Genomic DNA, 19609 nt, shown 5'->3' on the forward strand with positions numbered 1-19609 from the left:
AACAGACAAAAGAATATTGTAAGAAAAACAATCATATAAAGCATAAACCCTAATTTTGTAGAAGAATCAGGCATTTAGACACTTCATCTTTAAAACAATTTTTTTTAATGTTTGTTTATTTTTGAGAGAGAGAGAGAGAGAGAGAGAGAGACAGACTGTGAGTGAGGGAGGGGTAGAGAGAGAGGCAGATACAGAATGTGAAGCAGGCTCCAGGCTCCGAGCTGTCAGCACAGAGCCCCATGCGGGACTCGAACCCACGAACTGTGACATCATGGCCTGAACTGAAGTCGGACGCTTAACCGACTGAGCCACCCAGATGCCCCCACTTCATCTTTTTTAAAGCACTTTTGTTCGCTGACAGTTTTTCCTTTTATTAATGTTTATTATTTAGATGTTTACCCTCTTTGTGATCTGAAACATCTCTGCTTTTATAGTGGTTCTGGAGAAACATTCTGTAGCATGTTTCAGAAATAAACAAATGAAATACACTTAGAAATTGATATAATTTCATTTTAAACTTATTTCAGATTTGACAGAACTCAGCTTCGTTTACTTTCAGGTTTCAATCACTTTGTCTCGAGACTATGCCTGAGAATATGGCCTTCTGCCACCTTCCCTTCTCAGACCCACAATGACTGCTCTCTTCTTGCACTTAGAAAGAATCAGGAACTCAGACTTCTGTTAAAATGACCACAGTGTACTTTATTTAATGATTTTGGTACCTTGTGTTGCAATAAAATAAAAAAAAAATCTACAAAATCCAAATATATAAAATTTCAAGTTTTCTTTTTTTTTTAAGTTTTACAAGAAAAAATCATGTAACCAAGGAAATTTGCTCGTTATGAAGCACTACTTTCCACTTCATTTCATCACAAATTGCAACTTACTTAACAGACCAAAATAACTATGGTATTATAGTACATCAAATACACCACACACTGTGCTTTCCACTAGAGCACGTGGGACCGCGGCCCGAGACGGCGGCCTCCAGCCAATAAAGACACTCTTACAATCCGAACGCTAAAGGAATGTTTGGATACATGGAGTTTGAATATATATATTTACAGGAAGGAAAAGAATTTCGTAACTAGTTTAATTCTTCATTTCAAATAAGATTCCAAATACATTTGTACAATGTTTACAAAGTAAAAGCCCAAGAACCGCCAAGGTTATCATTCGGGTCCAGGCACTGTGCTCGTCCTGGGGGAAATGTCTACACCGTTCCTTAACCACACACGTGGGGTCTCTCGGACCTTATTTCTCTAGTGGTCATGGGAGAGAGAAACACAGGAATGGCAATTTCACACAATCAGAATGTCATGCAGAGTTGACGACAGGGAACTGAGAAATGATTGGTCCCTTCTCTTAGTTGATGCTCATCTGCCACCTGTTACATTTTCTTTTCAGAGATCGCTTTAACACAAACAAACAAAAAAAATTGAACAGGGAAAGGAGCACAAAGTATTTAAGGCAAATCAAGCAAATATAGAGCAGCTTTTCTTGGTATTAAGTGGAAACGAATTTTTTTTTCTTTCTTTCTTTCTTTCTTTCTTTTTTTTTTTAACCCCAATCCAACTCAGAAACAAACAAACAGAGTTAAGGACAAGCTGCTGAGGGTGGGTTTCTTCCGTCATATATAAATTTTGGAAAATTGCTTTGCACCAAGTATTCTTTTGAAATTTGAAATGAAAAACCTGTTGGTTACAAAGTGCATGGTTTCATGTTTCTAAATGAAAGGACGGTAGCTGAGGTAGTTAGATGTGAAAATTAGTTACTGAAAATAACGCAGAATGAAGGACGAATGTCAGTAGTAAAAATCCTTGCCATTTGGAAGCGGGTTTATGTTGTGCGATGGTTTAATGCTGAGCAAAACGCTCCTTTTGTTTACTTCTTATTTTTTTACTAGATGTTCGTAGTGACACCAGAATACTAAGTTGTATTTGTTTCTAGTTTGCTAGGGAGGGTGTCAGTTTCAGACAAAGTCAGTATTCCCGGTAATTTTGGGGGTAACTCATGCTTTCACCATTTCTGCATGGAAGCTATAACATAAAATGGCATCAGTGATCATTATTAGAAACCTCTGGTCTAAACCGTAAAAAAGAATTCAGTAGAAACTGAGAAAAGAGCCGGTAGGAAGGATGATGTCGCTCATACTCTACAACATTTTTTTTTCTTTTTTGTCTTAGCCTTAAATTCAATGTACTATTTGGTTTCAAAGGCGTGGGAACCTCTGGCTTCCTGGCTGCCCTCCTTGCTCTGAGAATGGGAAAAACCTAATGTGCATGTTTCCCTATCATCTTGCGCTCCAGGCTACCAAGCTGTCTGGTAACTGAGAAGAAAAGCAGAGACAATTTAATAGAGACAAGATTCTCACCCAGGTTCCCCGCTCCTCCTGCCCCCTTCACTGAAGAGAAGCTACAGGTGAGACCTTCAATAAGCAACTTACCGAAAGCTTCATTTTTCAACCGTCCCATACCATCTGGATATGAAAGTTTTGCGATAGTAAGATGCGAGGGGTAAGACTGGATGTAAGCAAGTTGGCAGGCATTCCTTTGGAGCAAGAGGATTTTCTGCCACATGTTTATGGGACAGAATTTACTGGAAGTGACCGTAAGAGTTGACAACTACATTTATAAAGCATCACACATGTGATAATTACATAATGGCTGGTCCACGGCAGTACAATCACATGCATCTTTGCTAAAAAGTAGTTCTCTAAAAAAGTCTTCTATTTTGGGGAAGACTCTAGAGCCTTCCATGTGGGCTGGAAAGCCTTAAGAGTGAAGTAGGGGAGGTTCAAACTTCGTTTTCCCCGGAATTAGATGCATAGCTTCTGTCTAATAACATGTTGTCTCCACCTGTGTGTTCATCTCTTTGGTGAGGAATTTCATTTCCATCACTTCAAAGAGTTGTCCAGCTACTACGTTTAGATTCTGTTTTGCACCTTGGTGGTAAGCCTGCCAGTGATGCCTTCTCTCGCAGCGCCCCCCTCATCCTGGCCAGCCCCCCTAGAACGTGCCACACCGTATCTTATTTGCATGTCCCTGAATCCAGTCCTGTTAACTTCAGTTTTCTTGCACAAAAACAAACGATATGGATATTTCCCTTCAGAAGCAAGGATATTCTGATGCACTTTGGGTTTGAAAAATATTGATGCGTGGAACTTGGGGGAAAAAAGTCAGAGAAATCCAAATCATTTTGACTCGCTTGCTATACTCATATTTTGAGTCTAAAAAAAAAGGTATTTGTCTTAAGTGTGGCATGGCAACATAAACATTTTTTTTTAATGGATCAGGCAATTGCCTAGGTTAAATTCATGCTCCAGAAAGCTTAATACCATGCATTAGAAATGTATAACCAATGTGAAATTTTAAGCTATACCACTGGCAACTAGATTGTAGAATCCAGAAGAGATTATGTTGAATGTGTCCTTTATGTAGTTCTAGGCACAACATGATTTTAAACCCATTTATCAAGATAAACTTTCTGAAACCTTATTTCGTGTTTTTAAGAGCATGCATTTTTTTTTTTGCAAAGGAATATAATTATTAACTAAGGGCACAATGACAGTATTTATGTACATAACTTTTCCTTGTGAAGTCACAGCATTAAGACATTATCTGAATTGTTAGTATAGTTTAATGGGTATATTCCTACATTACAATATTACCGCCCCGACTGAAAAATGATAAATATTTATAACCCCAAATTATGTGATTTAGCACTAGTTCTTATCCAGACTAAATATTTAAGTAAGAAAAAGCATGTGACTTTTGGGGGAAGTTGTACAGGATGTTCTCTATGGTTGTTTCCCCACCATCTCCTGTGTCCTATAGTTGAATACTCAGATCTATGCATGTATGAGGATACATGTATATCAATATATAGCTGAAGCCCTTGTGTAAACACTTCTCTGAAAATCTTAAAATTTATTTATAATCTGAAAAGAAACCAATTCAGAAGTTCCAGGCATAAATAAGGCTTTACATTCTTTTATCGGGTAGTAAAGGGAGGGATGTGTCATCTAAGAGTCAAAAAAGAACTTCACCGGAGACAACACAAAATCTAATCTCAATAATATCGATTAAAAATTTTCCCTCCAGGTAGTGGGTTCCAGAACACCACTTGGCAATCGTGAGTCCTGAACTCAGGTATCAGGCAGGCATTCTGGAAAATGTAGTTTGGGGATCAGGCATGCAAACTCTTTGGGCATCAGAAGGAGCCCAGTCTTTCAGATATATTTAATAACTATTTCATAAAATTCAGCTTGGCTACGAGGGAAATCGTCCTTCCGTACGAAGCTTCTCAATGTTTGTATGAAAGGAATTTTTTGTCATTAAAAGCTGATAATTAAAACAAAAAAAAAGTTCTACATAGACCTTTGAAGAAAAAGTTTCGCTTCTGCTAAGTGATCACAAATACTCGTACTCTCTGCTTGGTGATTTATTGCTGTCGTGTTACTAAGCTGCCTCCACTTCCCCCTCCTGTAGCCTATTTCAGGGCTGCGCACAGGCCTCCTTTGTGCTGACACCGCTACTCAAGTGCCGATGCACTTTACCAACTTAACGCATCTTCACAAAATTACTATGAGGTAGGTAGATAAAGATTATCTCTCGTTTACATATGGGAAAAAGGAGGCTGAGGGCGAGTTTCTGAGGCTGAAGGGACCGACCAGGAATGAGGACTCAAGGGGCACAGATGCTAGGCCCCTGTGTGTGTGTGTGTTTCCACCGCTGGACCATGGCCCTTCCATCTTCTTGTCTCCAGAAAGGAGTATACTTCATAGTGTGAAAGGATACTGTTTCGTAGAATATATTTAAGTATAATTACAACAGCCGTTATATTCAACTCAGGGACTTTTAGTTTTCTACCAAACCACAAGTATCATTCAATTATTACATAATAAAAGATAACTGAAAACAAAACAAACCAAAACACCTAAAATTTCTGTAGTTGCCAACGGATTGTCGCCTCTTGGTTGCCAGTTGACTGAAACACTGAACTAAATATCCTGTCGATAACATGAAAGTAAAAAAATTCGGGAAAAGATCTGGTGAAGTCAAAAATCTCAAGGAAAAAGAAAAGCAAAGCCAAACCGGGTTGGTTTGTACACCTGCGACAGGAAGTGGCGGCGCGGTGGTCCCGAGGGCTTTCACAGGTGGGGGGCTAGCAAACGGGGTCAGCCATCCGAAGGAGCGTTTTCAAAACACAGTCAGCACAGAGCAGCGACACCCAGTGGCCGGAGGCCCTTGCTACACAAGGTGGAGCATCCAATTGATTTCGGAAACGTCTGCATGTGGTGGGAGGAGGGACCCAACAAGGACATGGGCAATGCCTACCCCACGAAGTCGTTCTAAGTTGGCGCTGAAATGTAGCATTTGACGCAATCAAAACGCTAAGAATGTACAAAACATTTAGATTTTTCTCTGGAAATGCTCTCGTGACCTTTCGATCGCGCTCTGTGTGCCTGCTTACGGCCAGTGCCTCGGAACGAGTTCCGCAACTTAAACTCACAGAAGAGAAAATCGGTCGGAATAACTTGCCTGTTTTCCTGTCCAGCCTCAGAATAGAAAATGAGGTAAGCACCCAATTTGATGAAATACACACACTCACTAGTCCAGAGCCAAGTCAGAGGAAACAAGGAAGGAAACGTCCCTAATTAGTCACAAACACAAGAGTCATACGACTATCTCAAACTTTCTTTCTGGAGAGTGAACTTTCCTTTGACATTTTCTCTTTTTTTCTGTTTTCTGGGACTACAAAGACAACACTACTCTGCCACTGTGTATAACCAGTCGGTCCTTGGCAATCAGAACGACATCAATAAACCAAACCAAGTATGCATTTTGTGTAATTTGGGAAAAATAGCTTTTACTTCTGTCCACACCACAACATGCACCACGAAATAACTGCATTGAGTAGTTTAAATGATTTTGCTGCTTCAAAGATCTAAGAAGTCCTTGCAATGGAAACTTCCTACTTGAAGAGTAAAAAGTTAACGACTCTGCATTTCCCTTGAACTCTTCTGTCAAGTAGACTTTGTGAGCGAGTAAGACCTACATGAAGAGCAGAGGGGCAAGTATAAAAGGATGGAAAAGAGCTGGATAAAAAGTTTCCTCGGCAGGAAGGAGCCGAGTGGCAGGCCTCCAGCACCGGCTCGGTGAGGGAGGTCTGTGCCTCAATCACATCGGAATACCACCCCCCCCCCCCCCCAGGACAGCCTCCCAAACCTCTTCCACTCTTGGGTGTGCCAAAAGTAAATAAAAAAAATCAAATAGCATTTGCTCTGCATTATTTATTCCTCTTTGCACAACAAAGAGATTGTTAGCAGCAGAATATCACCAGCAACAGATTACTGCAACAAGAAAGTTAAATTTCATTACCTACAACACCTGAGCATTTTCTGTCTATCCAGACAACACCAGACTACCAGATGAAAAACCGTATCATTCAAACATCTGGATTTTCCCAAGCAGCCAAATGTTTGACCTCACCAAGACCAAATTTACTCCTTGAGTGACCTCCTTCTTCACTTTTCATTGGGATATTGGCATTCATGTGGGCAGTCTTTATTTTTTAACAATGCCGTTGTGTCTGCTTCAGTTTGGTGAAGATGTGTCAGTAATCATCCGGAAAATTCAGATGTCAAAAGCCCCTAAGTTAAAGGAAACTTAGTCATGAGAAAAAAAAAAATCAGAGCTTTAGGGCTATCAGTACTCTAAGTGGTTTCGTGTATGGTGAGAAATTGCTTCACTGTCCACTCTCTTTTCACTTCCGTTATTCTGAAAATCATTCTCCCAAAGTTATGTTTCCAATTTGCGGATAGAGACACAGACTTGGAACGTGGAAACCTGTTTTAGTGAATTTGAACATGGAGGCTCTCGTGACGTCATGACGTATTTACAATGGGATGATGAGTAAGGCCATAGTAACCCTGAATCTCGTTGCTGTTGAAATGAGGGATAATTCAATGGTTCGTGTTCTAGGAGCAAGAGTACTTACAATACCTTTGAATATCTCATCTTGTAATCCATCAGAAGCTCTTGGCATGCAGAGCTAGTTAGCAGCATAGGGGCCAATGACCAAGGAGAGCTGTTCCCTTAGAGACAGAGTTAGTCTCAGACATGAAGCCCCTGGCATCTTCTCTGTCTTCTGCCTTGGCCCTTCATATATGGATGTATCTATCGTCATAGTTATGGAATAGCAGGGGGCTACCTTGAACCTCTGCTCTCTAAAAAGGCAAATATTCCTCATGAGCCACTGGTGGGTGTCCTCTTCAATCACCTTCTGTCCCAACACAGCTTATAGTCAGTCTCACTCATGAGCCTTGCTTAAGAGGAATGTTTATTGCTCCCGGGTTCCCCACGGTCAACCAACTCATTGTAGGTTTCAGAGTTGCTTTGTTGCCCATTTTGGCTTTGGAGTTCAGGAAATTAACATTTTCTTTCACGTACTAGTTTCCACTGCCTTGCAATTGAAAATAAGTCACACGGTGGTAGGCCAGTTTTTGCCATTAAATGTCAGTGCTTGAGCCAAGAGCTAGTTCTGAAAAATGACTTTTGTCATCGTGTTCAGCACGATACTGGAGCCCATAACTGAAACTATCGTTCAGTAGCTCTTGGTACATCTTGGAGATAGTCACCAAGATGATCGCTCAGGAAGGAGAAACATCCTTGAAACACAAGAAAAAGGATCCTTGCTTCTTTTTTTAAAAATGTTTCCGTTAGGGTGCTTATCAGATAAATCTGATGGCTTTCACTCATTCATCTGGGGTTCATTCCTAAAATTGCTCTACCAAAAGGTCAGACAGAAACTTTATAAGAACAGACGGATGCCCGACTCTTGCAGACTATGGAACTACCATCTGAGGTACATTCATTCTTCCGTTACAGCTCAAACCATTCTTGGAAAACAGAGAAGCAAGTGGGAAAGAACCGTGATTTTTTAATTGCGAGATTACCTGTTTACTTTGAAGCAAACACTTAGGCAATCAAGAATCTCAAATTGACGATCTTCTAGCTTGTAACCGAGACGTTGCAGGGTCTCAGAAGGAGCAGGAGAGCCAATTCCACACGGTCGCCTCGGTCTGAAACTTGCCAGGTCACCACCCAGGGAAGGCAGGAACCAAATTACTGAATAGTTCCATCCGTGCAGATTTTTACCTCCGAAACTGAATTACAGGTTCAATTTTTAGAAATTGGTTTTCACACTGCTGACAACAGTAGCCTCAACAAATGAAGGGCGGCCACTGTACTCAGGTCAATCATTAAAGAGGTGACAATGACATTTTTTTTTTCATTTCCAAACACATGTAGATTTGTATCCATTGAACACGAGTCTCTGTGACCCAGTACCTATTCTCCGAGCTACACAAGCCCCAGGAATCCGTTGACTTTTTTCCTTTACCATCTTTCTTAATTTCTTTCTTTGTTTCAAAGCAGCGCTTCCCGGAAAAAACAAATGAAGCGGATGAATATTCATAGCATGAATGATGAGGAAGCAGGTAGCACGAATTCCTTAGTGCTCCTACTTTCACAGAGGTCTTTCTCTTCAGGCCTGGGCACAGCACCGCAGGAAGTGCTCTTTCCGACTAACTGATTAATTTCCCCTTGCTTGGCTACAACATTACAAGTCAAGAGTTTGCAAGATTAAAGGGTCTGTTGCATTACTTAACGCAAATCACCTTCGGTAAAGCTTGACAAGTTCCAAGATGTTTCTGTAAAAAAAAGAAGGGAATCGATACCATCAGCAATATACACCTTTGTGACAGTCGAGGCTCACATTTCTGAGTGACTGGCTCGTCCCCCTTCCCTTTTCTCGTAGCGCGAGAGATTTAGTCGTCTTCACGGGGCACCGAGAGCCTCTGATTCACACCAAGGGAAATGTTTCACCCCAGACTTCAAAACGTATTCCAGCGATCCACTTCCTTTTCTATGTACAACACATTAGAGAGCTTAATAAGGAAAGTTGAATATTTTACTTCTTTGAAAGCAGGATATGAAACGACAATTCTTTGACCAGCTGACAGATCTCCTTTGGTTACCTGACAAGTGCTACTGCTCCTAATTTGAATAGAATAAGAACCTACAGTGGTGTAGGGGGGGAGGGGGATAGAAAGCCCGGGTCAAAAGTTAATTGCTAAGTTAACAGCAGTACCCCACACACCCAAACACCAGTGCTCCTTTTCCAGAATCGCGATGGATTGAAATGCTGACGTTGAGTGAGACGTGTTCTACTGGTTTGGAACCAAAATAGGAATTTCTCACAATGAGAGAAACCTGAGCTATATTTCCAACTCACTTAAGGGTGTTGTAGAACTCACTGATAAATGAATTAATTTGAAATAATGAAGAGTGTTGATCTGATACAACTCCATACCAGAATGCCACCAGAACAGTTAAATTAAATTAGCTCAAACGCCCAGCATCTCCATTTGTTAATATTTGTAGCACTTAACTGAAATAAGAATTTGATTAGTTCCATTTTAATGCAAATCAAGCCATAGAGAGAGGAGAGGGTCACCAGCTTAATTTGCTAGATGGGAGTATAATAAAAACACGAAACCTTACATTTTCTGAAATTCTAATAACAGCGTTAGGTGACAGGCTTTAAACACAACACAAGAGAACATTGTGTGTTGGTACTGGACTGGTAATATTTGCACGTCAAGTTGATTAATTAGTTTTGATGTTGATCTGTTTTATTATCAGGATCTTTGCTCTGCAAACATCGTATCAGTAACTATACTCTTCTTGGCTGGTGCAACGGCTGAAATAGCAATCGCGGTAATGGACTACTCTTGGTGGCATGAACCTAGAAATCCTACCTTAGACCTCCCACCATTATAAGGTCAACTGTTTTATTGATGCTTGATGGGACTCACCAAAGAATTCTTCGAATTATTCTGTGCTCATACAAATTAATATGTGTTTTCCCTTTCCTTAAAGAACAAATGGGTTTAGGCATTCCCTGACTGGAATTATTTCACTTACAGAAAATTAGTTATGCAAATTAATAGTTATCTTTAAACGATACACCCCGTACATCTGTGGAAAGCCAACCACTTGGCCATATTGCGGGGAGAGACTCAGTTTGGGTGCTATGCCAGCACTGAGTATCCAAATGAGGTGAGTCTGGCCGTCCTGACCCGTGAATGTAAAGTTGCTCTTCTGGGCGCAGGAAGTATGGCTTTCGACCAACCTCTCAGGTTGCAATAGCCGAGTTTTAGGCCTGGAAATTTGTTATTCTTAAAAAACTACTTTGCTGGAAACATGTCGTATGCACTAAGGATGTTTCCTGAAGATTATTAGAAAAGTCTTCAGACATGTTAGAGGCATCCGAATGTCGTGCATCTTTTCTTTAAATTTTATTGATTTGAGTGTTCTCTACACCCAACATGAGGCTCGAACTCATGACCCTGAGATCAAGAGTCAGATGCTCCACAGACTGAGCCAGGTCGGTGCCCCTGTCATGCCTCTCCTTTAAAGGAATTCGGATATGATTGTTTTGAGTCAAGTGCCATGTGCCAAAAAAGTGTTTCAACTTCTCTTTGCTGCGCTGTGACCTTGATTTAAAGACATCCAGTGTTGGAGAGGCACAAAAACCAATTATAAAATTACTTTTCTCTTTATAGATAGTCAACCATTGTTGATTTATCTTTATGTTGATATCGTTACCTTCTGTTTGTCACTGTATGTGGCAGTTGTTTGTTGTGAGGCTTAACATCATATAATATGGAGGAATCTATGTGTCTTTATTGCTCTGGTGTAGAATGAAATGTAGATATTACCCAAAGAATCTGTGCAGTAGAGCAAAAAAAGAGTTAAAGTCCGAAGACTCCTATTCTGCTACTAACAACCAGAGCGTAAGCTGCTGGAATGTGAGACTCCTTCTGTACTTGGCCTAGCGATGCTCGTCCTGTGGAGCATGCTTATGGGACAGATAATTGAAGGAATCCTGATTACAAAAATCACCTGATCTCTTTGGACCTTGATTGTCTCATCTATAAAAGAAATGTATTGACACAACTCTTAGATCTCTTTTAGACACTATTTTCTACAAAAATTAGTGACTTCTAATTTAACATATCGTCAGAAAGATCTGCTTAAATCTTAACCAAAGTAGGAAGAGAGAAGATTGTATTTTTCATACATTAAAGTCAGATTGATCACTGCAACGTTTTCTAAAATAAACACCAAGATTGAGAAAACTTGGGGTTTATTACTGGCCACTTTTTTAGCATCGATTTCCAACAACATCGCTTACGACTTAAAATACAATGTCATTGAATGGCTTTTGACTGTCCTCCTGTAGAACTCAGACAGGTTACATCAAAAGTGAGGAAGGAAAGGGCACATCAAGTATTTTATAATAAGTTCAACAAATAGTGGGTGGACATTTGCTTTATTCTTTACATCTAACCTTTCACTCCAAGGAAAGATTCCTCAATTTATATGATGGGTCAAGCCAATGGCATAATAGTGTCAAATTTTGGGAACTGCAAGGCATACAATGTAGCAGAAAATTATGGCAATGGGATAGAATCATGTCACTTCCAAGGTCTGTTGACCTGTCTTTCCTTCCTTCTTCCCTCTCTTCCTCTTTCCCTCCCTTCCTTCTTGCTCTCTTTCTTTCTCTCTCTGAGTGTCAGAGTAAGTACTGGGGTTTAGTTATTTCTCAGATGACAGCATAGAATGACATGTATAGAATACAAGAGAAGAACTATCAGGCCAGCGTCTATTTATCTCCTCCTTAAGTGTACAGTAGGGCCATGGAAAAGGACAGTTGTCTAGAATGGAAGAATAGCACTTATCTACCATTTTTATTTTTAACTTTTCATTTTGGAAGACCTCTTTGACTTCCAAATGAAACTTGCTCTGGGAAATTTCATCATCAGACCATGATTTTATTTCACCTGAAGGCTTATCAAATCAGAAGTAGATTTGGGTGGGAAAATGTTCCTTGGTCCTCTCAAAAAATCTGCAGTAGTTAAAAAGTGTTACGAGTCGCGTTCAATTCTCAGCTCCACGGCTTCCTAGCTGTCGGACCTTTGGCAATTTTAGTATCGCCCAGCTTAAGTTTTGTCATCTGTAAATGGTACTTAATTCATAGATAGTTGGGTGGATTAAGTGAAATCGCACAGGTAAAGCTCTTTAGCACAGCACTGGGTACACGGTAAGCTCCCCGTCGTGGTAAGTTACCGTCAATATGGGGAACTGAGCTGCAAGAAAATCTAAGGGTAACAAAAATCACCGAAGCAAAGATTGGAGTTTGCCAAGTGTTTCTGACGTATTATGGTCAGGATACTATTTGTGTGAGTAAAATATTTTAGCAAAAACAATTGGACATTTCAGGGACATCCAACCATCCCTCACGGAGCAGAACATAGGCCACAACAGGTTGACTAAAGTTTTCCATTTCTGGATTCGACCATGGCATGCGATATAACAGAAGTCTGATTTCTTTTCTTATGGAGTCTAGAGAAAGAGCTACAGATGGATGATCAAACAACGTGATGCCTTAAACACTCAAGGGAGAGCTTCTGAACCCCTCATTTCTGTGGGCAAATGGCTGTTTGCCATTTCTTCCATTTTGGCTTTCCGCTGTGAGCGCAGTCTGTGTTCGAGCTAGCCTAATTGCTACAATTAACAAAATTAAATGGCTCATTGTGTTTTTATACAATTCCGCCCACATTCTGTGGAGTTTCACTGTCGAATGAGTAATCCTGTTGAGACTGTGGATCACAGGCACACGCTAGTCTTCCTGTGTGCCCATTTCTAGGAGGGCGACTGGACAGGACATGCGTGCCCAGAGAAAGCTCTACCGTGGACAGTGCAGCCCCTCTGAGTGAGCAGAGGAGACACAACCCAACGGCTGAGCTCACTTCATAGCCTGATACAGGTCAGGGCCGGAGACTCGGAAATGGAGGTAAGGTGCTGGTGGGGGGGTGGGCGCTAGAAGGGAATGGCCCATCCTTAGCCATGTTGGAATGCCCCAGCTTCAGATGGGGAAGAGGGGGGTTTTGAGTCACAAGCTGGCAGAAGCAATCGTTTTGCTTGTTTTCAGGAGTGACACCGGACTGCTGAAGCTAAAGGGATGTGAGCTGATGTGCTTCCATCGCTGGATGTATAGAAACAACCACCTCAGTTCTGCTGTGCATTTCAACCATCCTTCAAGCTATACTTCTGAAAGACAGTCTGAGCTGTTTGTAAACAGGCTTTAAGGAATTCTCCTTAGAAACATAAAAATGCAGGCATATCATCCAAGCTTTATATAGAAACAGTAATGGCTAATGGCAAAGATGTAGGGGACTGCAGAGAAGCACATATGTAGTCTAGAAAATGGTTCATTAGGAAAAAAAAAATGGATCCTCGTCTACACATTGGGGGAGAACTCGCTCCACTCAATGGCATTTGGCGCGTTTAAAGGCAAGCGTGCAATCTTGTACAATTCCTGGTGAGGACACAAGAGTTTTTCTTCGCTCAATTCAATCGGTTTGGAGAAAGGAACTTTGAGATGATTCAAAACTATTCTATTCAGCTGCTTAAAAGATGAAATCTTTCCGGAGTGAGACAGCTTATTCAAGCTGAAAGCGTTAAATTGCACCTGGGTATTTCCCACAACATCACAAGGATGTTGACGTCTTATAGACAGGGACTGTCAGCTCGGGCCAAAAAGGAGAAGGAAAATATTTGGTCAGTGCTATCACGTCACTTATTCATAGAGCAAAAATAAATCGGGCATTTGGGAATTAAGCATATATACTTCATTATACTTTACTCTTCAGGTTATCTTTGTATTTTATATTGTGCTAATACTCGAATTGCATGTGCTTGCCAAGTCAGTAAGAGAATTTCTTTCGTTCGTTGTGAGTAGTAACTGAGCGTCTGCAAAGTCAGTGTCACTGAACTAGCCAGTACATAGTTATGTAGGACAGCATCAACGGCTAAGGGAATGGAAGAGACAAGAGTCATTATGGGGGACCAAACTGTGACTTACATGGAAAAAATTTGTTTTCTTCCACGCGAATACTTAAAAGTCTCAGTATGTGAAGCTACGTATGTTCTTTAATCTTACATGAGGTTTCATGTGGAAATGCTAAGTTGAAAGTGAAAGAAAGGTATAACATTTTCTTTTAGAAAATTTTATGGTCCAGTGCAAAAAGGGAATGCTAAGCGCAGGACCCCTTCCCCGGCCAAGAATCCGAGTAGACTCAGGCACAAGAAGTCTGATCCCACAGAGAAAGAACCCAGCGCTTCCAATCTGTACGCTAACCGGAGTATTGTTCCTTTTTGGATTCTCCAGTTACTGTCCGTGGAGGGTTTCACGGCAGATTGAAAATGAAATCTTAGGAAGAACTAAAACACAAGCACAAAAATCCAACTTTGTTCCTTTGTACATTGACAATGTCTCTTTAAATCCTAATACTTTAAACTCTCTGTCATCTGTGTATCTAGCATCTAATAACAGTTCCTGTCACTGCACAGTCTGAGGGCCCTGCCGTGCTCTTCTCGATCATGGAAACAAGATTAAGTCATGATTTTCCTGGGAGGTTGAGGGTGTTGGTTCTTGTAATCTGAAGAAAGTTTGGAATTTGTGGTGGAGATGTCATTTACTTAGCAAGAATTTTTGACTAACTAAAACATCACACTCTTCAAGTATGTTGGACAACAGAGTATTTCCAGTATTTGGGAAATCACGGAAAGATGAAGATTTCTTATGCCCTCCTAAAACTGCATTCTGACCTCCAGGACGAAGCACAGTACATCACTGTTGATTCACAAAGCACTCATTTTGACTCTTAACGTGGTGAAGGAGGGATCAAATTGAGAAATAACTCAGGACTTACATGACTGAGGAGTGGTGGGGCCTGCTGAGTTTGTGTCGATTGACGCTATAATTGTGATCTGTTATTTACTCGTGAAATCAAAGGTACAGTTCAGCTGAGCCATTCAGTTTCCAAAGATCATCACTTACAAGTCTTCTTGGAAATAACGAAGCTAATAACTCGTGGTCCTGCGCAAAGATGAAGAGTTTTTGCCGATGCAATCACGTTTTCCTTCCACGATGGGGGGCGCAATGTTTTCACCAGTCACTGACAAGAAGAGCGTCTTCCTGGGCCTTTGCTGGCGACCGGGTAAACTTTTCACATCCGGACAAAAGATCATTGTTTTTTAGTGGCAATCTTGCTTGGAGGATGAAATCATGGCGTACTAGGGAAGCACGTCAAGCGATAAAAAGTCATCTATTTTGAAAACATTGCTCTGGGGCTTTGTACCAAAAGAAGTCCTAGGTTGAGCGCTCTGCCATTTCCTGTGGATGTCACGGGGACAGCAGTCTCTGTAGGACCCACCCATTACAGGTGGTGGCTCTAGAACTTGACTATTTTAAGTGGATTGGACAGTCCGGATAACCGAGCAATGAAGTTAAACGGACTTTTCCCCTCTCTCTCTGTCTCTCTCTCTCTCTGTCTCTCTCTCTCTCTTTTTAGTGACTTGGATTAATATTTAATATATCACTTGGGTTAATATAAAACCAGGGAAGGAAGTTTAAGACATCTTCCACTGTGGTCAGGTTCGTGATAATGGATGGATGAAAGTAATCATTTACAGCTTTCACATCCTGGGAAACATTGGCCAGTCTTGACAAGCCCTTTCTAGGTAAGCTGATTCTCTTGTCACCTGATATTCTGATAGCACCCCTGGCCAGGTTCCTGGGGGCACCAACATTGCAAAGTAGGGTGATCTTCCAAGAGACAGGTGTTCTCAATCCGCTGAGGCAGGCTGATGGAATTTGTGGACCAGTTTCGGACATCCCAAGGAATGATGACGCTTAAAGTATTTTAAACGATTCCAGGTCTATAAAAAAAGTGATGATGCCTACATGTATACCCTATATTTTTTTATTACAAAAATATTGAAATAATCCATGAGTTATTCCACTCTGCACCAACTATAAAAAAATACTATCAAAGTTTGACCGGCACTTTTAATGCAACAAAAAGCACCATGACCGAGGACACTGGGAACAGAAAGCAGGGAACGTTTACTTGCTGTACGGAGGTATTTAAAACCCAGAAGTTTGTTGTAAGAGTGCGACCTTACAAACGATTCAAATACAAATCTTAGCTGGATCGAGTGATAAGCCCTCAATCAGTTGGGAAGGGTTTTCTCGTAGCACGGTCACTGCATTCATTGTCTGCTCATACTTACTAAAAAGGGTCCCAAAGCCTCTAAAGGACACATCACTTTGACCTTGGATTGGGGGTGGAGGGTAGGGGGTGGGGGGTGGGGGGTGGGGGGGGAAGTCAGTACACAGTGGGGAACTTGATGGTGCACTCTCACGTCCGCGTTTCGGTGGGGGGGAGGCTCAGGCCACTCGTTCTCGGGTGTTTGGGACTTGCACGTCAGTCCTGTGGTTGGACGGCGTTTGGCACTAGGTGGGTGTGGCCCGGCACGTGCTCACACGGATCCACGCTTTTCCGCGTCTTGTAACATCCGGGTCAGCCTGTCTCTCTTCTGCCCCTGCACTTACATGCCAGTGTGAGCCGCACAGGCCGGGAAATCTGACGCTCGTTTTTGCCTTGTTTTTCCCGTGCTTCCTCTTCAGGGATTTATTACACGTCTGCAACTGAATACTGACTCGCGATCACCATTTCGTGTACCTCCCGAACTTCTCGAGCTCCTTGGCCTTGTCAAAAAGCCACAGATGCGCTGCATAGGATTTCTGGCAGGAAGGATGTTCTCAACGGAAACTTGAAACGAAAAGACAAATCCTGAAATGTGTGGAAAACGAACCATTCCATTGATTCTAATACACATGTAAACAACAGTTGAGTTTGCTGTCCACTGGGTAGGATTTTCACACATGGTGTCAGTTTCCGAATGAGAATGGTCTATGAATTCTTTTCTAAGTGGTACTATTTGTGTTTTTTTCCTGGAGTCTTGAGGGATATGTTCTCTCTCTCTCTCTCTCTCTCTCTCTCTTTGTTTTTATATTCAGAATCAGAGCTTTGCATCAAGAAAAATCACCTAAGCTGTTTTGACAGAGGACTGGTGCCGTGTGTGTATTAGCAGGTGTGTGCGTGTGTGCGTGTGTGTGTGTGTGTGTGTGTGTGACTGAGTAGGTTTTTCTGCAAAGATCAGTTGACTCCATCAAAACACCCTATTGATTGGAGGCAACATTTTCCGTGATAATTGTACCCTCTGGTGGACACGCTGAGAGTGGACAGGAGGGCTGGTAGCAACGAGAAGTCCTCCTAAGCCGCCATGTTCCCTTCAGCTGCTGTTTGGAAAGGAGACCACAGCAGGGCAGCCAGCTGATGCGCGGTCACACTAAGTGCATTACAGCTCTCTGCCCTGGTCTAGGACGGAGTTTCATTATTGCCACGGCCCCGCTGTCACCCCTTCACCTGGAGGTTGTGGCCCCTCCAAAGCCTTCTATTTTATAAAGTGGTTTCATACTCCAGCCGCTCCTGAATAAGGGCATCATCTTTGTACTGCAGCCTTGGAGGAGACGGGGAACATTCAAAGGCTAAGATGGCCTTCCGGAGGCTTCGGTCCAAAACGTGTCTCTCCCACGCTGGGTACCTGTTCCTGAACAGGTCGATTTTAATGACAGATTCTTCAATCCGTGGTGGGCGAGACGATGGGGTGGACGGGGCCGTGGGCCTCACCTGAAAGACAGGGACGCACCCGTCCCGCTCTGCAAATTTCTGGTCGCGGTCGCTGGCGACACTGCGGTTGTTGGAGATGGACCGGAGCGTGCTCGTGGCCACCTCTGGAGGCAGAGTGAAGGCGGCGCCTGGGTCCTCACAAGCACAGCTTGGTGACTGCCCGAACCTGGGTCCGTTGGGGTGAAAGAAGGCATAATACATCAGCATAAAAACGACGCCAGTTAAAAAGCTGCTGAACACCACACACAGCGCCGGGATGGCAAACGCGTCTGCGATCTGGGGAGCCTTGTAGAGGTACCAGAGGGCACTCAAGGCCGTATTTTCCAAAAGAATCACAAAGTAGTAAATGAAGAGCCTACAGCGAGTCCTGCCTTCCTTGACGTTGAACCAGCTGAAAATGTAGATGATCCCCACCACCATGTCGAACACAATCTCTTCCCATTTGGTGATACAGAATTCTGTCTCACAGTGTACGATCCAGAAGGTCATGATGCACCAGTGGAGGACGATGAAGATCCCGAAGTAGAGCTGGAAAACCGAGGCGAAGAGGGCGAAAGTGATGACTCTGGCGGCAATGGTGAAGAAGTGCCAGCAGAACTGGATGACGACGGCCATGTAGCTGATGGGCTTCTTGTCGTCTCGAGAGTCCCGGAGGGCCTTCTGGTAAGAGGCCAGGGCCCAAGCCAAAGACACGAGGGAGGCCGCCGCAGTGAAACCTACGAAGGCAAAAGGGAAGACACTCTGTCAAAAGTGAGATGCAGTGCTGTCCCCTGAAGATGTCACGTGGAGCTGGGAGCTCGGGACAGGCTAACCGTGACATCAGCAAAGCTGTCCGTTTCTCCGAGGTTCGGTTGGGCTAAACGCTCATGGGGGTCCTACTGTGTGTCTTCGGTGGGCCCCAGTCGTACGGAGAAGTCATGCAGTACAAAGGGAATGCTACTCAAAACCAGAGAGGGGTGTGGGATCTGGAAATGGGGTGGCGGGGTGGGGGTGACTTTCCGTGTGCTGGAAATAAACCAAGGAGGTAGTTTTGTGCGGTGGGAAAATAAACACGGACTGGGGAGGCTGACAGAACTGGGCTGCTGTTTCAACTCTGTATGACTCTGGACAGTCACTTCAACTGGCGTCCTCATCTGCAAAGTGGGTGATCTCCAAGGCTCCAGGCGGCTTGGAGATTCTGTGGATGAAAGGGATAAATAATCACCAGAAACTGGGGGGCGGGGAGGGGGGGAGACAGCCGGTTTCCCTGCCTGCTTCTGAACAAGAATGAAGGCACTTCGCTCACAAAAGAAAGTCCACTCTTTCTTACAAGTAGGAGTCCATAAAACCTTCTTGGCAATGTTTCCTGTGGCCCCTGGTATGCAGTTTGTCCTAACAGAACCCAAATGTAATTCTCCCCGTAGCTTCTGTCTGTTCCTTACTGCCCTTCCCTTAGAAGAAGACGTTTCCCTTAGAAGAAAGATGGCTTATTCTTTCATAAAGATGGGACAGAAATCACCTCAACTCCTTCTCCTATCATTTTATGGACCCCCTTTGGTTAGTACGCTCTCCAAAAGTGTGTCTGCAAGTTTCTAAAATGACTTGCATTATTTCCCTCCACTTTTGCTGCTTCTCCTGTGTGTGAAGCGTCACCCGAATGGTCCAGACATGGACAGAGCTCACCGGGAAAGGCACTGGCCTCCTTCAGGAGAGAGCCCTTTGGGGGAATTCACTTGGCCACTGAAATGTTAGTCAGTCTGCAGACTACTCAACAAACTGTCACAAGACTTCCAGCGGCCACTTCTCATGTCCAGCCCCAATCAAGGTAGCAGAATGCCCAGATGTGCCTCCCAATCCTGAGTTTTGGTTTTCCGGTTCTGGCCAGCACAAAACACCTTCCATTACCATAACTCTTGGGCAGGTATGGCAACACTCTAGGTCAGTTCAAGGCCAGTA

The 19609-nt window shown here is 42.8% G+C and overlaps 1 protein-coding gene and 1 long non-coding RNA gene across 2 annotated transcripts in view; both read right to left on the bottom strand.

Moving 5' to 3' along the window:
* Positions 1-676: 676 nt before the first annotated feature.
* Positions 677-16267, bottom strand: LOC128312908 (uncharacterized). Its single transcript, XR_008292856.1, has 2 exons — positions 14849-16267; positions 677-8716 (listed from the first exon to the last, which is right to left on the bottom strand). It is a non-coding gene; the product is annotated as an uncharacterized LOC128312908 (long non-coding RNA).
* A 23-nt stretch (positions 16268-16290) lies between these two features.
* XKR4 (XK related 4) overlaps positions 16291-19609 on the bottom strand; it is a 413864-nt gene continuing 410545 nt past the window's right edge. Inside the window, exon 3 of the mRNA XM_027042875.2 lies at positions 16291-18390. Coding sequence (XP_026898676.1) covers positions 17444-18390 — 947 coding nt within the window. The 3' untranslated portion in view covers positions 16291-17443. The remainder of the gene's footprint in view (positions 18391-19609) is intronic.

Source organism: Acinonyx jubatus, chromosome F2 (assembly GCF_027475565.1).
Source record: "Acinonyx jubatus isolate Ajub_Pintada_27869175 chromosome F2, VMU_Ajub_asm_v1.0, whole genome shotgun sequence".
In the NCBI taxonomy this organism is placed as follows: Eukaryota; Metazoa; Chordata; class Mammalia; order Carnivora; family Felidae; genus Acinonyx; species Acinonyx jubatus.